We start from the raw sequence: 21345 nt of genomic DNA, 5'->3' as shown, positions 1-21345 counted from the left end.
TATAAGCCTGGTGCGATGAATTTCTTCAACTTTTGTTTGGGAGACTGTTGATCTCTCCTTCTATTCTGAATGATAGGCTTCCTGGATAGAGTATTCTTGGTTGGCAGAAATTATTTTCCTTTCAGCATTTTGAATATGTGGTGCCACTCCCTTCTGGCCTGAAAAGTTTCGGCTCAAAAATCTGGTGATAATCCTATGGGGGTTCCCTCGTATGTAACAAGTTGTTTTCCTCACTGCTTTTAAGATTCTCCCCTTGTCTTTAACTTCATTATTTAGTTATAAATTGTGTTTTTTTGTTGTTAAGTTGAATATGTATTTAAGGATCCAAACTCCGACTACAAAAAAGGGAAGGAGAAAAGAGAAAAGCAGAGGTAATACCCATTTACGTGGTAAATAACAGATTATCATGTTCACCAGTGCAATTTTCCTGTTAGTCCAGCAATGCAAGTCTTCATATGAAGTTCGCTGCTGTTCTTGCATTTCAGGGTTTAGCTGTGTGCTTTTAGGGGGTTAGAGTTCCTGCCAGATGTCTGACTCTGAGTGGAATTACTATGGCTAGAATCACTTTTACTCTAAGATGACAGAGCTTCCTATCCCAGGGCTTAACTTTTTTACAAAGTTGATCCTTCCATTTCTCAGCAATATTACTTTCCACTAAGGCTAATCTGGAACATCACTCACCTTCATACCCCATAATGATATGCTACTCATTAATATGAACGAGGACACAGGCAGCCAGAATTGGTGCAAAGGTTAATGGTGTGCTTGGAATGTTTATTAGAGAAGCCCTCAGAATCTCCTTCACCTCAACTACTGCAGTCACACCATGGCATTTGTTCTTGACCTCTTACCTTTAGCCTCCCTGAATGACATAGTTATAATTGTTTTGGAGCTAGGTCCTCTGTGTAGCCCAAATAAGTTTAATTTGCAGCATTCACTGCTTGCCCCTCTACAGTTTCCGTTACTAGGATCCCTAGGAAATTCACTCTGTCCACAGTGATGGTGGCCTTATGAAAGATGCACGTGCCCCAGTCCTAAACGGCAGCTCCTCGTAGGCTTGGCTCTCAGACCCCAGAGTCTGATGCAGATGGGCTTGCAGCCCTCTGGGCCTACCTGAACAGAGACTTGCAGAACTTAACGTGCTCTTGCTGGAAGTAATGGTGCTGATGAATGTGTACATGGCACAGGGAAAGAGCAGATGTGGGCTCCTGGCGGTGCCCAGCAGACCTGCGAACTGCTTAGTGGCTAGGATGGCATTGGTCTGGGTACTGTGGCCAAATGGCCGGGCAGTTTTGTCATGTTCTAGGGTAGGGATGCAGACAGGCTCACAGGCTCACAGGCTGCAGGCTGGCCCCAGGAATCCACAGCAGGCAGAGCACAGCCCCGGCAAGCAGCCCAAGCCCAGCCCGCAGCAGCATCCCTCCTAGACAAATGCAGACCATGATCCTGGCAGGATGGGGCAGAATGCAGTGGCGTCGAGGACTCTGAGAGGCCTGCTTCACGGCCTCCTCCCCCAGCTGTAGATTTGGTCTGTCCGTGACAGGAGGTAGGTTCGGGGTCTTCCTATATCACCATTTTGAGCTAGACGGAAGGAGATTTTTCAAGAATTCTATTAAATGATAAATCTCCATAATCTAGGCTTCTCATTTTAGTGTTGTCTTTTGAAGAAAAAAATTATCACAAAAAAACGTGACGTATTTACTCGCAAGGTAAAATGAGACTGATTTCCTCGTGGACAGGAATACATGTGGAAAATACTCCCTAAATGTGAGCTTAAGAACTAGGACTGCCTAAGAAAATACGTCCTACGCCAGAGACACACAGCTGGACAAGAACTTAAGACAGCTCTTTATGGAGTCTCTAGACACACACCGAAGCCATAGACAGAGTCCTCCAGAGCAGCTAGGGGCTGGGTATTAAACAAAAGGTGATCGGTGTCAAAAACACAGGACACAACCTGCTGCTACTGACTACGCTCTCACCGCCCTCCCCCCACCCAAACAACCAAAAACAAGACTCCAGGTTCATAGAGCTAAACCCACGATCCTCCGAAATCATCAATCATAAATGACACGTTTTCCATTGTCCTTTCCACACATGTCCACATTCTTTCCACTGGCCCTAGAACGTCAAGCAGCTGGCTATTTCTGACATCATTTCCCTTTCAAGGATGCCTTTAAAATACAGGTTTGGGCATGTAATCAAAACCCGACCAATCCGTATATCACAGCCTGGTGATCTCAGGAAAACCTATGTGAACTAAGTTGATCCAAAGGCCCAAACAATGGACATTTTTGTGTGAACTGGTAGGAAACAGAGATGCTCTCTCCACTGAGATGGCCAGGTGGAAGAGCAACATGTACTGGGAAGTTCTGAGCGCCATTACGGACAGGGAGATGGGTACAGCAGTTAGTGTACCCTCATGAACACAAATATATACAGAGTAATGTAGTTCGATACACCTCTCTGCCCAGTGGTTTGAGAAGACTGGGTCTTCTGGTGTGTGTTTCCACTTTAGGAAGCAGTTAAGGAGATATTTTTTGGAAGAGGTTTAACATATTAAGTTAAAAAAAAGCTTCAAACTAGTAATTATTATAAAATATAGTTTAATTTCACTCTTTACTTACCACAAAAATTTAAAAATACCAATATACGGACAAGAGCAAGTAAACAGAAAAGAGCTAAAAATTGTATAAAAAACAAAGCTAAGCCCAGGAATGTGAGAGCAGTGACACACACATACCATATACTCTCAAGCAAGTTCAGAAAGCATATTCCAGGTTAGACAAGTTTTCTTTCTATGGTCACCTTTTACTGGAGCCACATCTGGAAAGCATCTTAGACCAAAGTTCTTATATTATATGGGAAACATCTTCCCAGACTTCTCTTAAAAAGCATTTCTCATAAAATAACCCACACCGGAGAGGCAGACCTAATCTAAATACAAGTCATAAATGCCTCCCTTAGGCCCCGTGGAATTTGGAAAAAGCAATGAAAACAAAGCGCTCTAGAAATGGAAAAGTGACACCTAGTGGCCACTTAGCAGTTTTCCTTGATGGCTTCTGATCATGTCCGATCTTTTCCTTGCTCTTCTCATAACTGTGCTTGGCAAATCTCAATTTCCAGTTCCAGAGCCCAACAACGACCCACTGAGTGGTGGGTGCTTCTTTAGAGCCGGGACTGAAATGAACTACTAAACATGGTCCTGTACCTAGGTAGTGGTTCTTTCATTTACTGTGCCCAGAGGCTTCAGAAGTTCCTCAAAGGGCTAACAGACACATGAAAAAATGTTCAAAATCATTAGCCATCAAGGAAATTCAAATCAAAACCACACTGAGATACCACCTTACGCCAGTTAGAATGGCAAAAATAGACAAGGCAAGAAACAACAATTGTTGGAGAGGATGTGGAGAAAGGGGATCCCTCCTACATTGTTGGTGGGAATGCAAGTTGGTACAGCCACTCTGGAAAACAGTGTGGAGGTCCCTTAAAAAGTTAAAAATTGACCTACCCTATGATCCAGCCATTGCACTAGTGGGTGTTTACCCCAAAGATACAGACGTAGTAAAGAGAAGGGCCATACGCACCCCAATGTTCATAGCAGCATTGTCCACAATAGTTAAATCGTGCAAGGAGCCGAGATGCCCTGCAACAGATGACTGGATTAAGAAGTTGTGGTCCATATATACAATGGAATATTACTCAGCCATCAGAAAGAACGAGTTCTCAACATTTGCTACAACATGGACGGCACTGGAGGAGATAATGCTAAGTGAAATAAGTCAAGCAGAGAAAGACAACTATCATATGATTTCTCTCATCTATGGAACATAAGAACTAGGATGATCGGTAGGGGAAGAAAGGGATAAAGAAAAGGGGGGTAATCAGAAGGGGGAATGAAGCATGAGAGACTATGGACTATGAGAAACAAACTGAGGGCTTCAGAGGGGAGGGGGTGGGGGAATGGGATAGACCGGTGATGGGTAGTAACAAGGGCACGTATTGCATGGTGCACTGGGTGTTATACACAACTAATGAATCATCGAGCTTTACGTCGGAAACCGGGGATGTACTGTATGGTGACTAACATAATAAAAAATCATTTAAAAAAAAAAAGTTCCTCAAAGAATTGGGCTAATATAGTCTTTTCCCACTATGACACTGTAATGAAATACCTTAATCCCCTTTATTTACCCAAAGCCTCTATTGTCTATTTTCCTGTCTATTTCTCAATGGATTTCCAGATTTAGTGACTGCAATAGGGTGTCAACATATCCCCCAAGTTTTATTTGATTTCAAGCTATCATCATGTAATGAAATGACTGATCACATTTCCAGGCTTACTAGTTTCAAACAGTTTTAAATTTTGGCGCAAGGACAGAGGTTCACAGTTATTTGATTATACTAAGTCAAGGATCAATAAATAATTGTTCCTTAAACCATAGCATTTAGACGTAAATATCATAGTTATGGTATAACCTTTGGTCTACTTCAATAATATCCCCTTCATAAAATGTTTTAGAGCAGCACGGTCCAATAGAAATATAATATATGCCACATGCGTAATTTAAACTTTTCTTGTAGCCACATTAAAAAAGTAAAAAGTAAAATGCGAATGTTTTATATAATTCAGTATATCCAAAATACTTGAATACATGATCAATATAAAATTGTTTTTTAAAAGATAGTTTTTATATTTATTTGTACATTTTTATTTTTAAGTAAGTTCTACGCCCAATATGGGGCTTGGATTCACGACCCTGAGATCAAAGAGTCGCGTGCTCTACTGACTGAGCCAGCCAGGGGCTCCATTATAAAACTGTTAATGTGATATCTATGCTCCCTTTTTATATTAAATGTGTGAACTCTGGTATGCATTTTACATTTACCGTCTATCTCAATCTGCATGAGCTGCATTCCAAGTGCTCCATAGCCACGCGTGGCTTGCAGCCGTCAGACCTGCCAACACAGAGCCCGTATGGGCATCTGACCCTCCTGCTCAAGTCCTGTGGATTAGAATCACAGAACCAGAACTGGAAGTCAGCTGACAGATCAAACCTCTTGTTACAGACGAGGAAACTGAGGCACATACAGAGTACTGAAATGGCTTACTTGAGGTCACACAGCTAAACTTAGGCCAAGCGGGCACTTTCTGATTCTAGGCTCTTCCCCACTCCACTAGGTTATTGTAGGTAATTCTTAGACTTAGGGAAAAAAAAAAGACAGAACTAGAATATTTCTATTTCATTCAATGTGTAGATGCTTTGCATCAAAATGCAGGAAATTAACGGGTAGGAGAAAAAGTAATACAGGGTAGGCCGTAAGAATATCTGTCACTCCTAACAGCAATTCAATGTAAATGCAACACACTTTGGAGAAAACACTAAACACGGGAGAGCTACAGTTATCCCACATTGTATGAATTGGATTCTGGGTCTGGGACAAGATCTACAGAAAAATACTCAAGTAGGTTATTTTAAAGGATCAAAGCCTTCAGTTGGCTCTCTGCCCACCGGTCCTTGGACTAACCTTTCCTCTTGCCAAGAGGAAAAACTGTTTCTGTGCATGGCAGCAATGGCCTGCCTCTAGAAACTCTGCCTCTCAGATTCTTGCATCAGGAGGGTTTGCCCCTCTGCTTTCAAGTTCATCCAGCCACAGTGACCCATCTTGCTATCACTGGCTTAGGTCAACTCTGGAGGCCAAGTCCAACCTGCAGTGGTTTAGACCCTCAACTGTTACATTGGTCCGGCCTCGGACTTAAAGAACAGATGTGATAGTTTTAAATCTGAAGAAGCAGGGACAAGCATGCTTAGCCCGCTGCAAACCAATCTCCCCCATCTTGTAGGGTTTCTCTGGCTTATTGTAAACCTGCATGTCCCTCAAGTCCCAGAACTGGGAGTGGTGCTGACCCTCCAATATTGCGGGAACACTGTATCGTCTGGAGGACAACGTGCCGATACATCCTTCCCTATGTAGCCACTGCAGAGGTCCCACCTGAAGGGAACGTGTGCTTTTGGACTATTCCCTGTTGGTATGTTTGCCATTAACCTGTCTGACAAAAGTTCTAACCTATCACTGGCAGTCTAAAGAAATATGCAAGGTCAAAAAAATGCTTTGTTTTGGTGCAAGGCTCCCAGCCATAGCTGCTGGAAAGTGTAGCACCACCTAGAGGAAGAGAACTGCATTGGATCCCCACATCTGAGCCTCCAGCTTCCCCATTAGTTTCCTAGCCTGTTGTACTCTCATTTGTAGGGCACAAAAGAAAATATATGAAAACACACTTGGTAAACTAGAAAGAACTATGAAACAAGATATTATGAAAGTATGACCTTCAAAAAGATAGGTATACATATATGATTTTGAATATTCTTATCCTCAGGATAAGCCACCTCTCAATGACTAGTTAAAAAAATGATCTCCAAAATTTGTAATTATAGCTAGAAAATTGGCTTTTAAATTCTTTCTCATTGTCTCAGTTTCAAAACTAGACTTAGCATTTGTATAATTGGTTACAAGCAACAGTAACTGTAATTGCCTACTCTAGAAAGCCACAACTAGTTCCTGGGTCAGCTAACTAATCATTTAACCAGTGAGACCATTGCTTTCCCAAATGTGCATAAAGAAACTGATTTATACACATTAAGCATTTTAAAAACATGAGCTTAACTGTGACTTCACACGAGACATTTAACCTGCCTGCACTTGTTTTTCCCTCCAGGCCTCATTTTTCGCTAAGCACATTTTCTGTATCAAAAACTGGTTTTATATGTAATGAAAATCTTGACTGGTTATATTAGCAATAATTCTTACATGCAAAGGATAATTACCAAGATCTAGGGCCCAAGATATTTCCTTTTCTGTAAGCCAAGTTGAAAGTCCCTTAAAAAAATTTTTCCCCCTGAATTTTAAATAAATCCTCACTTAAAGCCTATCTCAAGTGCTTGGCCAAGCATAACTATTGTGGCTTTACATTTGCCCAAGTTTTTCAATTACTGAATACAGTCTTCACTGCAATTATGACTACCAATTGTACTGTCTCTTTAAATGTTCAAGTGCTCAGAGTTTTCTTAAAGTGTATAAGCCTTATCCTCAATTAAGGATATACACAAGAAATGGAGATGCTCCAACTTCCACAAATCTATAAATCCATTAAAAGTGAATCTTAGACACAGGAAAATGTCAATATATTAAATCCCCCAAACTCAAAAACTGCATCAGAAAATAAATACAAAACCAGATGTATATGATATTCTTGGTTAAAAAATTTTAACCAAAAGATAGTAACTAGTGGGTTTTAAGCCATGTCACTGAGAAAAGGGGTCTGTAGGAAACTCTGAGCCATTCTTTGTGAAGGGAAACATCACATTTCCCCATTCTGCTGTGGAAGTAAGGTGCATATCTGTAACAACTGATAGACTATTAATAGGAATAAAAGATAAAAACAGTATCAATACAGTCCAGTAGATTATACAGGTTTTTTGTTTTTTGGGTTTTTTTTTTGTCAATGAAATGCTTTAACACGTTCCTAATTTGTAAGAATCAAAAATCAAATGCTAGAGTGTCCAGTGGATGTCACTGAAGTCCCCGGGGTCTCCCAGGCCCCCCTCTGCTTCAAAGTAATTCATGAAGGCAGCCATGGCTGTGTCATCATTGTCACACAGGGCATCAAAATCCAGCTGGGCACCTTCACCTATCAAATTAAAATACAGACTTGTGTAAGTATGTTTGGAGGTTAAAAGATAAATATCACTAAAAATGGCAAAGCAAGCAAAAAAAAAAAAAAAAGAGAGAGAGAGAGAAATCAAGAAACAGAGTCTTCATTACAGAGAACAAACCAATGGTCACCGGAGGGGAGGGGGCGGGCAGATGGGAGAGAGAGATGATACAGATGAAGAAGGGCACTTGCGATGAACGTCCGGTGCTGTACGTGATTGATGGCTCACTATATCGTACACCTGAAACTAATATTACGCTGTATGTTAACTAACTGGAATTAAAATAACAATCTAAAAATGGCAAGGCTAGAATACTATGCGATGTAATTTTGAGGGCAAAGCATAGATCTTAAATTGCAGAAGGCTGATATATTTTTAAATGGGTCACCTATTTTTATAACCCTGTGCTGTCAGAGAAATTGCACAGAACTCATTTGATGCACATAAATGGGGTGATCTATGAGTTTTTGAATAGAAAATCACAGTACTAAAAGATTCTGACTCTCAGACAGCTGGAAGCTAGGAGCCAGTTTATACATGTGTCTACACAGAGCCTGGAAGAATGAACTTAACTTCCATCTGCCTTGTGAAAACACTGCACGTCTTTAATCTGAAAAAGAAGGCTGACACAAAAGCGTCCTCTTCCAAAAATCTGAAAAATCTTATCAAAGGGGACATACCCAACCTTTTTATTGAAAAAGGAAATAAGAAGAAACCATAGAAATAAGATTTAAGTTAGAGATAAGGAAGAGGTTCTAGAAATTTTGGGTTAACACACAGCTACAGATCAGCCAAAGTTCTCTAGAAATCTTTCAAAGTATGATAGAATTTGGGATGATTAATACGCGGTCTCTGTGAAGCTGAAGTCCAGTTTCTTTCAAGTTCCTTGATTCTCTTCGATCTACTGGAAATGTACGTTAATGTTAATTTTGGATGGTATAAAACCGTCACTTCAGTTTGCTTGGTTTGAGTCTCCAGAAACATAGTTAAAATGAATAATTACATCTTAAACACTTTATGATTGGTACATTTAAAAGTTCTCATTCTTGGAAATGGAAATTTTTTCCCTAAGTATAAGTACCTTAGTTTTATTTACATGGTGTGTGTTAACAATACCCATAACTAATTCCATTGATAATGGAATTTTCAATGACAGGTGCATTCAGTAGCATCCACCTTGAAGTCAAGAGTATGATTATTGTATTTAGGATTTTGAATGGGAAAATCTTAGGAGATTTCTAGAGAAGAGTTTTAAAACTATGCCTGAAAATATCATGATTAAGAAAGTGTTTGGAAAACTAAAATGGCGGGCAGTTGCCAAAGACGTCTTACCGAGGAGTGGCTCGTGACTATGGGGAGGAACAGCACTCTGGTTTTGCCTTGTAGCCTCTGGCTTCCCTCTTTCAAAAGGATTTAGTGGAATCAACTCCTTTTTTGGTGTCTGAAAAGACAGAATAAAAAATGGTAAGTTTCCTACTTGAATGAAATAAAGACCTCTTAGCACTGATCAGATGTAGGCCTGTTGGCAATGCCACCACTGCCCTCCTCACCGAGGACCGTGTGCCAGTCCACAGGCATCCTCTCATTTCATGTTTCAAACGTTGTGAGGTCAGGAATCTAAGGGCTAAAGATGCTAATAGCTTGCCCAAGTTGTTGCGGCCATTATTCTAACCCAACCACCTGACTCCAAAGTCCACATTGTTGTAACTGAATGTACATACTATAAGGACAAGTTTTGGATTAAGGAGGAAAAGCTATTTGCTTTTAAGAAAAATGATGGTAAAACTATATCTCACATGAAACTACAATGGGAAATAGTGCATTGGAGTGGGAAATGGATTAAACTAGAGGCTTTTACCAAAAAGTAACCGTACTGTTACACACTTACAGGCCAACCAATTCAATAGTTCATGTAGGTCATCAACATACATTATTTACCAATATAATGTTACTGACAACTTATTAGCCTGGCAATTGCCCTCTGAGCACATCCCCTTTTCTCTTCTGCTAAAGTAGCCACTAACTTGAGGTTTAGGTTAATAATTTTCTTGTTGCTTTTATAATTTTAGCATCTATATAAATACCCTTAAGCAATGTGTTGTTTCTTAAACATTATTGTGCACACTAAGTAAATGCAATAATGCTCAGTGGGGGGAAATACAGCATTTACCTATTGTCTTATTAAGTTGATGAACTTGACCTATAAAATGTCTACACGATGTACACTACTTGGAGATAACGTTGGAATGACTTAACTCGCTCCTTCTAGCCTACTGTTACGCACAAAATGGGTACCTAATAAACACTGGCTAAATGTATGAGCAAAAGTTAAATACTAGACCAAAAGACTCATGACATTTGTATAAAAACATTTTTTTTTCAATTTCCTTTTTGTCCCTCGTCAGATTTAATTTCCCTTTTCTCCTATTTTTTTTCTACCACTTTGTTTATAGACCTTACTTTAGATCTTTTTGTTGCCTGGGAAACAGAACTATATTGTATGTGACTCTTCATATTTAGCGCTACGTTTAGTCAATTTCGTATATGCCACATTGTATTTTGAATAGCGAGTATTTGTTAAATTGAATTAAACAGTATGTAATAGTTGTAGCTTATAGTATTAACATTTTTTCCCCAGACCATAAGGAGTTCATTTAATGGGTTCCACTGAATTGGAATCTATTAAATACCATAGCTACCATTTATTGAGCACATATTATGTACCAGGCACTGTTAAGCTTTTGTTTGTTTTTGTGTCAAATCACTTAATTCACCCACCACTCTAAGAGTTTGGTGCTATCATGTCCCAATTTTATAGATGAGGAAATTGAGGCACAGAGTTTAAATGACAAGACTGAGGATACCCAGCAGTAAGTGTTTGAGTCACAGCGTGGACCCAGATAGTATGTATCCAGCAACTTCGCTGTCACCCACTATTCTACATTGCCTCTTGAAAACATGGAAAGACTTCATTTCATAGGATGGCATCTTTTCTCAAAAATAATTAAGAAGGAACAAATTTCACCCACTTGTGTCAGGGATATTACTTATTGTACTTACTCTCCTGCAGTTGATAGCATGAGAATCTTTCATTAAATCTGTTGGACTTGAGTCATCAAGGGAGGAAGAAGACTGTAACCTTCAGAAAAGTGACACATAAAAATTTTCCCTCTAAATAAGGTGATTTTTCCTCTAAATACATAATCTGATAAAAATACAGTGAGAAACAGATTGAATGTCATGACAGTTTTCACAATCAGACTAACTTGTTCAGTGCCATACTTATTATTGATTATGGACTGCTTAAAAACACCCTGCGGTAACTCGGAACATAAAACTCGGAGGTAAGAGCTCTTAGGTAAATCACGTTGCCTGTCTTGATACAGCATGTGGTAAAATAATGGAATAGTAAATAACAGTTCAAAACAGGCATTCACACAGGAATCTGTTCTTTATCAGTTCCTTAATAACAACAGAACTGAGAGTAAAGAAAGCTTTCCTAATAACCTGCAACCTAAGTGAAAAATGTCATATTTTTATTATAATAAGTCATGCCCAGGTACAAAATCAATGAAATCCAAAACAACATAAAATCCTATGCTTTAATCATAAATATCTTCAAGATTTAATATGACAATATTAGTCTCTTCAAGACTTTGGCAGTATCATAAAAGGACAAATACTATAGGATTCACTCATGAGCTACTTAGAGTAGTCAAATGCATAGACACAGAAAGTAGGATGGTGCTTTTCAGGGGCTAAGGGGAGAGGGAAATGGGAAGTTATTGCTTATGAGAGTTTCAGTTTTGCAAGGTGAAAGAAGTTCTAGAGATGGATGGTGGTGGTGATTGCACAACAATGTAAACGTACTTACTGCTACTGAACTATATGCCTAAAAATGGTGAGAATGCCAAACTTTATTTTACCACGATTAAATAAATGAAATGTCCTTTACTGATACAATGTTTTTCATTACTTAAGTCACTTAGTTGTAAAAGCTTAAAGCTGGAAGGAAATCTGGACCCTATAGTGAAAGTCAGTGTAGGATTAAATGCCAAGGATGTACAAACCACACGCTCGAGCCTTTAAAAATTCACTATGTACTACTGTCGGTTTTATATATTAAGTGTTGTAAAGAAATTTATGATCGAAGTGTATGATGGGTTAAGTGCATATCCTTGTGCAAATGATTTATAATACCTCCAATACTTAGAGTATATAGCACATTGCAATTATTCAACATTGAATAAAATTGGGCAGATTTTCTTCAATGTGAAGTTTTTAATATGAAAACTTGAAAACTTTAGACTTACAAAGAGGTAGAAAATAAGAAGCAAAAAATTCTTCCCTCTTCTACACCTCCCACCCTCCGACACCTAGTTGTAAAAATGAGAGGAAACTAGTCTGAACAACTTTCTATGTTGTTATAGATTGTGGAGTTTTACGATCTTTCTTTACAATTCCAAAATCCAAAATGCCTTGAAAACTGAAAGATTTTCCATAATTCATGTGGCAGCAAAATTAGAATTGATCTGAACTCAGGAAAATATGACCTGATAATGAGGCTAATGTTTTATCCTACTTTACCCTGCTAATATTTACAACAACTCACTCCAGAAATATATCTTAAAACTTTTATTATGGAAAATTCCAAAAAGACATAAAAATAGGTAATAAAATGAAAGACAATATATCTACCAAATAGCTTCAATAATTCTTTTCCAAATATTATTTAATGTATATACCCCAAACTCTCCCCGTCTCCTCCCACACATTTTATCGTTTAATCTGTAACTACTTCTCAAAACATAAATACTAATTTAATTGATTATGGGGTGCTGCCCGTGATGCTCTCTAAAAACATTTAAATTCCAAAACAAGATCTTTTCTAAAATCCAAAGAAATTCTAGGTTCAAGGACTATCTGGTCTCAAGGGTTTTAGATGGGCAATTATGGGCTTGTATATGCACACATTCATACACACACACACACACACACACACATGTATCTTGGGGCGCCTGGGTGGCCCAGATGGTTAAGCATCTGCCTTCGGCTCAGGTCATGATCTCCAGATCCTGGGATCAAGCCCCACATCGGGCTCCCTGCTCAGTGGGAAGTTTGCTTCTCCCTCTCCCCCTGTTTGTGCTCTCTCTCTCAAATGAATAAATAAAATCTTTTTTAAAAAAAACAACCATATATCTTTTTCCTTACGTGAGTTTTTATACATACTATTCTTTTGTTCTATTCCTGTGCTTTCTATTAATCATATATTTTAAAGAGCTTTCCATCTTAGTATAAATAGACTTAATTCTTAACAGTTGCCCAGTACTCCATTGTATGGGTATGCCATAACAAGTGGTGGTTATGATAAATATTTAAATCACTACTGTAAACAAGCTTGCAATGAATGGTCTTATTCATAGACCTTTGCACAGTTGTGTAAGAATATTTGCTCCTGGGATAGAATTTCTGAGTCTAAGACTATGTTCATTTACATGTTTACAGTACGGTCAAATTGTCCTCCAGAGTAGTTCCAGTAGTTTATCTCCCACAGTTTGAGTTACTGTTTACTCACACTGTCTCTCACCAATATTGAGTATTATCAAACTTTCAAATCTTTGGCAATCTTACAAATAAAAAAAGTATCACCTTATTGTTTAGTTTTGTATATACAGTTGACCCTTGACCAACATGGGTTTGAACTGCATGGGTCCACTTATACATGAATTTTCTTTGATAAATACAGTGCTGTAAATATATCTGTTATGATTTTCATCACTTTTTACATCACAGTTTAGTTGACACACAATGTTACACTAGTTTCAGGCACACAACATAGTGATTCAACAGCTCTATACGTTATGCAGTGCTCACCACAAATGTAGCTACTATCTGTCACGGTACCATCTTATTATAATACCACTGACTATATTCCCTGTGCTGTACCTTTTATCCTCCTGACTTACTCATTCTATAACTAGAAGCCTGTACCTCCCACTCCCACTTCGCCCATTTTGCCTGTCCCACCACACTTCTCCCCTCTGGCAACCATCAGTTCTCTGTATTTATGGGTCTGTTTCTGCTTGTTCATTTGTTTTTTAGATGCCACTTATAAGTGAAATCCTATGGTATTTGTTTTTCTGTCAGACTTATTTCACTTAGTATCAGATCCTCTAGGTCCATGATGTTATAAATGGCAAAACCTCATTCCTTTATGGCTGAGTAATATTCCTCTGTGTGTGTGTGTGTGTGTGTGTGTGTGTGTGTGTGTGTGTGTACCACTTCTTACCAACAATTGCACCTCAGACAAACCTCACTGATCGGATACTCCACTGTGTAAACACTATTATAACACTTCTTTATCCATTCATCTATTGGTGGACACTTGGGTTGCTTCCATATCCTATTATTATTAATGCTGCAATAAACATAGGGATGGACATATCTTTTCAAATTACTGTTTACATTTTCTTTGGGTAATTACCCAGCAACGGAATGAACAGATCACATAGGTATTTCTATTTTTAAAGATGTTATTTATTTATTTGAGAGAATGTGTGTGTGCAAGTGGGGGGAGGGACAAAGGGAGAAAAATCTCAAGCAGACTCCGCACTGAGCACGGAGTCCAATGGGGGCTTGATCTTACGACACCAAGATCATGGCATGAGCCAAAACCACGAGTCAGACACTTAACCAACTGAGCCACCCAGTTGCCCTGGTATTTTTCTTTTTAATTTTTTGAGGAAGCTCTATACTATTTTCCACAATGGCTGCACCAGCTTACATTCCCACCAACTGTGCACGTGGGTTTTTCTCCACATTCTCCCCAACACTTGCTATTTCTTGTCTTTCAATTTTAGCCATTCTGACAGGCATGAGGTGGTATCTCATTGCGATTTTGCTTTGCATTTCCCTGATGGAGAGTGATGTTGAGCATCTTTACATGTGTCTATTGGCCATCTGGATGTCTTCTTTGGAGAATGTGTATTCAGAGCCTCTGCCCATTTTTAAATTGAGGTGTTTAGGGTCTTTTTGATGTTGAGTTATATACGTATTAACCCCTTATGAGATACATCATTAGCAAATATCTTCTATTCAGTAGATTGCCTTTTAGTTTCATTGATGCTTTTCTTTGCCGTGTTAAACCTTTTATTTTGATGTAGTCCCAGTAGTTCGTTTTTTAAGATTTTATTAATTTACTTGACAGAGCACAAGCAGGCAGAGCGGCAGGCAGAGGGAGAGGGAGAAGCAGGCTCGCCGCTGATCAGGGAGCCCGATGTGGGGCTCAGTCCCAGGACCCTGGGATCATGACCTGAGCTGAAGGCAGACGTTTAACTGACTGAGCCACCCAGGAGCCCCAAAAGTGGTCCAATATTCTTTTCCATGTAGCTATCCAGTTTTTCCAGCACTGTTGATAAAAAAGACTGTATTTTCCCATTGTATTTTCTTCCCTCCTTTGTCATAGGTTAGTAGACCATATAATCATGGGTTTATTTCTGGGTGCTCTATTCTGTCGATCGATGTGTCTATATTTATGCCAGTACCATACGGTTTTGATTATAGATTTATAGTATATCTTAAAATTTGATATTATGATACCTCCAGCTTTGTTTTTCTTTTTAAAGATTGCTGTGGCTATTTGGGATCTTTTGTGGTTTCACACAAATTTTAGGATTTTAGTTCTGTGAAAAATGCTATTGGTATTTTAAAAGGGATTGTATTGAATCTGTAGATTGCTTTGGGTAGTATGGACATTTTAATATTCTTCCAATCCATGAGCATGGTATGTCTTTCCATTTGTGTCATCTTCAATTTCTTTCATCAATATTTTGTACTTTTCAAGGTACAGAACTTTCATCTCCTTAGTTAAGTTTATTCGTAGGTATTTTATTTTTAGTGTAATTGTAAATGGAATTGTTTAATTTCTCTGTCTGCTACTTTGTTATTAGCATATAGAAACAACAGATTTCTTATATTGATTTTTGTATCCTGCAACTTGCTGAATCCATTTATTCTAACAGTTTTTAGTGTTTTCTATGTACAGTAGCATGTCATTTGCAAAAAGTAACTCTTCTACTTCTTCCTTACCAATCCGGATGACTTCTGTTCTTTTTATGGTCTGACAGCTGTGGTTAGGACTCCCAGTACTATGCTGAATAAAAGTGGTGAGGGGGGATGTCCTTGTTCTTGGTCCTAGAGGAGAAGCTCTCAATTTTTCACCATTGAGTGTGATGTCAGCTCTGGGTTTTTCATATATGGTTTTTATTTATGTTGAGGTATGTGCCCTCTAAATCCACTTTGTTGAGGTTTTTTTGCATATATCGATGTTGAATTTTGTCAAATGCTTTTTCTGTATCTATTAAGATGATCATATGGTTTCTATATTCATTTTGTTATTGTGGTGTATCAAGTTCATCAATTTGCCAATATTGAACCATCCCTGCATCCCTGGAATAAATCCCATTTGATCATGTTCAATGATCCTTTTAATGTATTGTTGAATGTGGTTTGCTGATTTATTCCTAAAGATTTTTGCATCTGTGTTTATCAGACACTGGTATATAGGTTTTTTTGTTTTGTGTTTGTTTGTTTTTTGTAGTGTCTTTGTCTTATTTTGGTATGAAAGTAATGCTGGCCTCATAGAATAAACTTGGAAACATTCTTTTCTATTTCTTGGAATAGCTTGAGGGAAATAGGTATAAACACTTCTTTCAACATTTGGTAGAATTCACTTGTGAATCCAACTGGTCCTGGACTTTTGTTTGTTGGGATTTTGCTGATCACTTATTCCATTTCCTTACTAGTAATGGATCTGTTCAGATTTTATATTTCTTTCTGATTCAGTTTGTAAGATTGTACGTTTCTAGGAATTTATTTCTTCTAGGTTATTCAATACGTTGGCATATTTATCACAGTAGTTTCTTATAATCCCTTGCAGTGTAGGTTGCAACTTCTCTTTCATTTCTGATTTTGAGTCCTCTCTTTTTTCTTGATGAGTCTGGCTAAAGGTATATCAATTTTGTTTATCTTTCTAAAGAACCAACTGTCAGTTTCAATGATATATTCATTGATTTTTTTAGTCTCTATTTCATTTATTTCCACACTGGTCTTTATTATTTCCTTCCTTCTATTAACTGGATTTTGTCCTTTTTGTTTTAGTTACTTTATATGGAAGATTACACTGTTTGAGATTTTTCTTGTTTCTTGAGGTAGGCCTGTGTCACTATAAACTTCCTTCTTAGAACTGCTTTTGCTGTGTCCCAAAGATTTTGAACTGTAGTATTTCTATTTTCTATTGTTTCCAGGTATTTTTTAAAATTCCCTCTTTGATTTCTTCATTGTCCCCACTGGTTGTTTAGCATGTAGTGTAACCTCCATGAGTTTGTGTTTTTTCCAGGGTTTTTATTTTTGTAATTGATTTCTAGTTTCATATTGTTGTAGTCAGAAAAGATGCTCGATATAATTTTAGTTCCTTTAAATTTATTGAGACTTCTTTTGTGGAGTAGCACGTGATCTATCCTTGAGAAGGTTCCATGTGCATCTAAAAGGAATGTGTATTTTGCTATTTGGGGATGGAATGTTCTGTATATATTTTTTATGTCCACCTGGCCTAATGTGTCATTCAGAGTGACTGTTTCTTCATTGATTTTCTGTCTTGATGATCTATTCATTGATGTAAGTGGAGTGTTAATGTTCCCTACTACTGTATTACTGTCAATTTCCCCCTTTATGTCTGTTAATATTTTCTTTATATATTTAGGTGCTCCTATGTTGGGTGCATAGATATTTACAATTATTATATCCTCTTCTTAGAGTGATCCCTTTATTATTACGTAATGCCCTTCTTTGTCTGTTGCTATAGTCTTTGTTTTACAGTCTATTTTGTCTAATGTAAGTATTGCTATGCCAGCTTTCTCTGCCTCCAGTTGCATGATCTATCTTTTTCCATACCTTCACTTCCAGTTTGTATATATCTTTAGCTCTGATGTGATTTTCTTGTAGGCAGCACATAGATAAGTCTAATTTTTTTTTTAATCTTTTGAGTCACCCTATGTCTTTTGACTGGAGCATGTAGCTCATTTTCATTTAAAGTAATTATGGATAAGTATGTATTATTGCCATTTTGTTCACTTATTTCTGATATAGTTCTCTGTTCCTTTTTTTCTCTTGCTCCCTTCCCTTGTAATTTGATGACTTTCTTTAGTGTTATGCTTGGATTCCTTTCTCTTAATTTTTTCCATATCTATTATGCATTTTTGGCTTGTGGTTACCATGACTTTCATATACAACATCCAATGTAGATTGCAGTCCTTATTAAGTTGATGGTCCCTAAGTTCAACAGTCTAAAAGTACTATATTTTTACTCCCCCCTTCACATGTTACGTATAGGACAGCATATTTTACATCTTTCAATTTTGTGTATCCCTTAACTAATTTTTGTTGATATAATTGATTTTACTACTTTTGTTTTTTAACCATCATACTAGCTTTATAAATGGTTGACCTACTACTTTTACTCTGCATATTTCTTAACCAGTGAAATTTTTTCCTTTTGTAATTTTCTTATGGCCTTTAAAAAAATTTTATTTATTCCTCAGAGAGAGAAAGAGCACAAATGGGGGGGTACAGCAGGCAGAGGGAGAAGCAGGCTCCCTGCTGAGCAAGGAGCCCAATGTGAGACTCGATCCCAGGACCCCTGGATCATGACCTGAGCTGAAGGCAGATGCTTAATCAACTGATCCACCCAGGCATCCCTGGCCTTTTCTGATTAAAGAATTCTCTTTATGATTTCATGTAAGGCCAGTTTAGCAGTGGTAAAATCCTTTAACTTGTGTTTGGGAAACTCTTTACCTCTCTTTTTTTTTTAAAATGTTCAGTTAGCCAGCATACAGTACATCATTAGTTTTTGATGCAGTGTTCAATGATTCCTTAGTTGTATATAACACCTAGTGTTCATCACAACACCTCCCCTCCTTAATCCCATCACCTGGTTACCCCATGCTTCTCCTTAATTCTTAATGATCATCTTGTTGGGCGGAATATTCTTAGTTGTAGGTTTTTTCCTTTCAGCACTTTGAATATATCATACCACTCCCTTCTGGCCTGCAAATTTTCTGCTGAAAAATCAGCTGATAACCTTATAGAGTTTCCCTTATACATTTCTAGTTGCTTCCCTCTTCCTGCTTTTAAAATCCTCTCTAATTTAAACATCAAAAACTGGGGCACGTGGGTGGCTCAGTCTTTTGGGTGTATGCCTTCATCTCAGTCATGATTTCAGGATCCTGGGATCGAGTCCCACATCGGGCTCCCTGCTCCCGGGGGAGTCTGCTTCTCCCCTTCCCTTTGCCCCTCCCCCCTGCTGGTGTTTTTTTCTCTCTCTCACACACACACTCTCTCAAATAAATAAAATCTATTTAAAAAAATAAACATCAAAAATTAAAGATATTCTGTCATGGTGTGGACTTCCTTGGGTTTATCTTTTTGTTTGTTTGTTTGTTTTGTTTTGTTTTGCCTCCTTAACTGGGATGTGTTTCCTTCCCCAGGCTAGGGAAGTTTTCAGCACTATTTCTTCAGAGAAGTTTTCTGTCCTCTTCTCTCTCTGTTCTCCTGGGATCCTTATGACGCAAATGTTTATTCACTTGATGTGTCTAAGAGATCCCTTAACCTGTCCTCATTTTTAAAATTCTTTTTTCTTTTTGCTGCTCAGTTTGGATGTTCTCCATTACCTTGTCTTCAAAATTAGTTATCCATTCTTTTGCATCTGCTAATCTACTATTGATCTTCTCTATTGTATTTCCATTTATGTCATTGTACTCTTCAATTCTGATTATTTTAATATTTTCTATTAATTTGTTGAAGTTCTCACTAACTTTATCCACTTTTTTCTAGTCCAGTGAGCATCTTTGTGACCATTACTTTGAACTCTTTATCACATAGATTGGTTATCTCCATTTATTTTTTTTCCCTAGGGTTTTCTCTTGTTGTTTGGTTTGGTGCATATTTCTGTCTTCTCATTTTGACCGACTTACTGTTTTTTTCCCCCATGAATTAGGTGGAATAGCTACTTCTCCTAAACTTGAAAGAATGGGCTTGTGTATGGTTGTGCCCTGTGTAGACTAAGATCCTGGTGCTTTCTGCTGACTGGCTAGTGGTAGGGCTAGCCTGAGGGGGGATCCCAGGGCACTCTGTGCTGGGGCTGCCCTGGTGGGAGAGCTGGAGCTGAAGTGGTCATGGGCTAGCATAGCCCCAGGGCTCTTTGCACCGAGGGTGCCCTGGCAGAACAGCAGAGATGAGGCAGTACAAGCTGGGGGTTCCTGGGGATCTCCACACAGAGGGTAACCTGGCAGAGTGGCTGGAAACAAGGCAGGGGTGATCCTGAGGGTTCTGGGACACAGTGGAAAGAAGGCACCCAGATGGAGTATCTGGAGCTAATGCAGGAATGAGCCAGGTGGTCCCAGAGTGCTCTGCACCAGGAGTGCCCTAGCAAGTCATGTGGAACTGAAGTAGTTCAGGCCTGGAGTATTCTGGAAGTAATCTGCACCTGTACACCTTTGCAAGACAGCTAGAGCTGTAGTGAGCACTGACCACTACAGTATACTGGGACCGCTTTGGTGGGACAGCAGGGCTGGTGTGCGCTAGGGGCACAGGGCTCACTGCAGCAATAGGTCAGTTAGGATGCTGTATATAGGACCCTGCTGCCATCCACACTCTCAAGGTGGAGGGTGAATGTAAACTGTGGCAGCCAGCTCCTCTGACCTGGACAGAATTCCGGCAGCTCCCCTGCTATTTGACAGAGTTCTAGGCTGGTTCCTGTATATTCTAGTTGCTCTTCTAAACCGTGCTTTTTTGTGTGTGCCCCATGGCAGACAAATCTGCTCTTAGTCCCTCAGTACTATTCCTTCCCACTACTGTTTGTAATGTCAAGGGTGGGGATTCCCTTTTCCCCTTTGTTACAGTGTCTATAGTTCTCATACTGTTCTTTATGTGGTCTCTATATCTTCAATTGTACAGAAGCTCTTCAGTCAGCCCTCAGTTGTTCTTCAGGAGAAACTGCTCTATAAATAGGTGTTGATTTGGGGTGTCTGTGGCAGAGATGAATTCAGGGTCTTCTTATGTCACTGTCCTGGAACAGAATCTCCTCCTTATGATTTTTCTCAATATTTTCTTTGCTCTAACTTACTTTATTGTAAGAATACAGTATACAGTACATGTAACATACAAAATATGTGTTAATTGTTTGTTATTGTTAAGATTTCTAGCCAACAGTAGGCTATTAGTAGTTAAATCCTGGGGGAGTCAGAAGTTATAGACAGATTTTTGACTGGGGAGGTGGTTGATATCCCCAAACCCCATGTGGTTCAAGGGTGAGCTGTATGTATTTGTAACTATGAGTGGGGTTGAGCAATTGTTTTTGTTTTCGTTTTAATTTTACTTGGTTAACATACAGTGCAATATTGGTTTCTGGGGTAGAATTCAGTGATTCATCACTTACATATAACACCCAGTAAGGGTTGATCAATTGTTGAAGGTTCTTGACCATTTATAATATTTTTATTGAACTATTTAAAAAAATTACTTAACTTTATGCTCTATATAAAATTTAATGTTAATAAAATTATGATTTATAAAG

At 38.5% G+C, this 21345-nt stretch overlaps 1 protein-coding gene and 1 pseudogene across 8 annotated transcripts in view; both read right to left on the bottom strand.

Moving 5' to 3' along the window:
* Positions 1-399: 399 nt before the first annotated feature.
* Positions 400-1442, bottom strand: LOC113257388 (secreted frizzled-related protein 3-like; annotated as a pseudogene).
* A 1147-nt stretch (positions 1443-2589) lies between these two features.
* BMAL2 (basic helix-loop-helix ARNT like 2) overlaps positions 2590-21345 on the bottom strand; it is a 113757-nt gene continuing 95001 nt past the window's right edge. For 7 of the 8 annotated variants that reach the window (XM_026502213.4, XM_048216531.2, XM_048216529.2 and 4 more), the window contains 3 exons: positions 10776-10854; positions 9048-9156; positions 2590-7690 (listed from right to left, as the gene is read on the bottom strand). In XM_026502213.4, the coding sequence (XP_026357998.1) occupies positions 7554-7690; positions 9048-9156; positions 10776-10854 (325 nt within the window). In that variant the 3' untranslated portion in view covers positions 2590-7553. Of the gene's footprint in view, positions 7691-9047; positions 9157-10775; positions 10855-21345 lie in introns of those variants that run through there. The other variant, XM_048216532.2, reaches the window with a different exon arrangement.

Source organism: Ursus arctos, unplaced genomic scaffold, assembly GCF_023065955.2.
Source record: "Ursus arctos isolate Adak ecotype North America unplaced genomic scaffold, UrsArc2.0 scaffold_26, whole genome shotgun sequence".
Lineage (NCBI taxonomy): Eukaryota > Metazoa > Chordata > Mammalia > Carnivora > Ursidae > Ursus > Ursus arctos.
The sequence above is the reverse complement of the archived record's forward strand: the minus strand, read 5'-3'. Positions and strand labels throughout refer to the sequence as shown.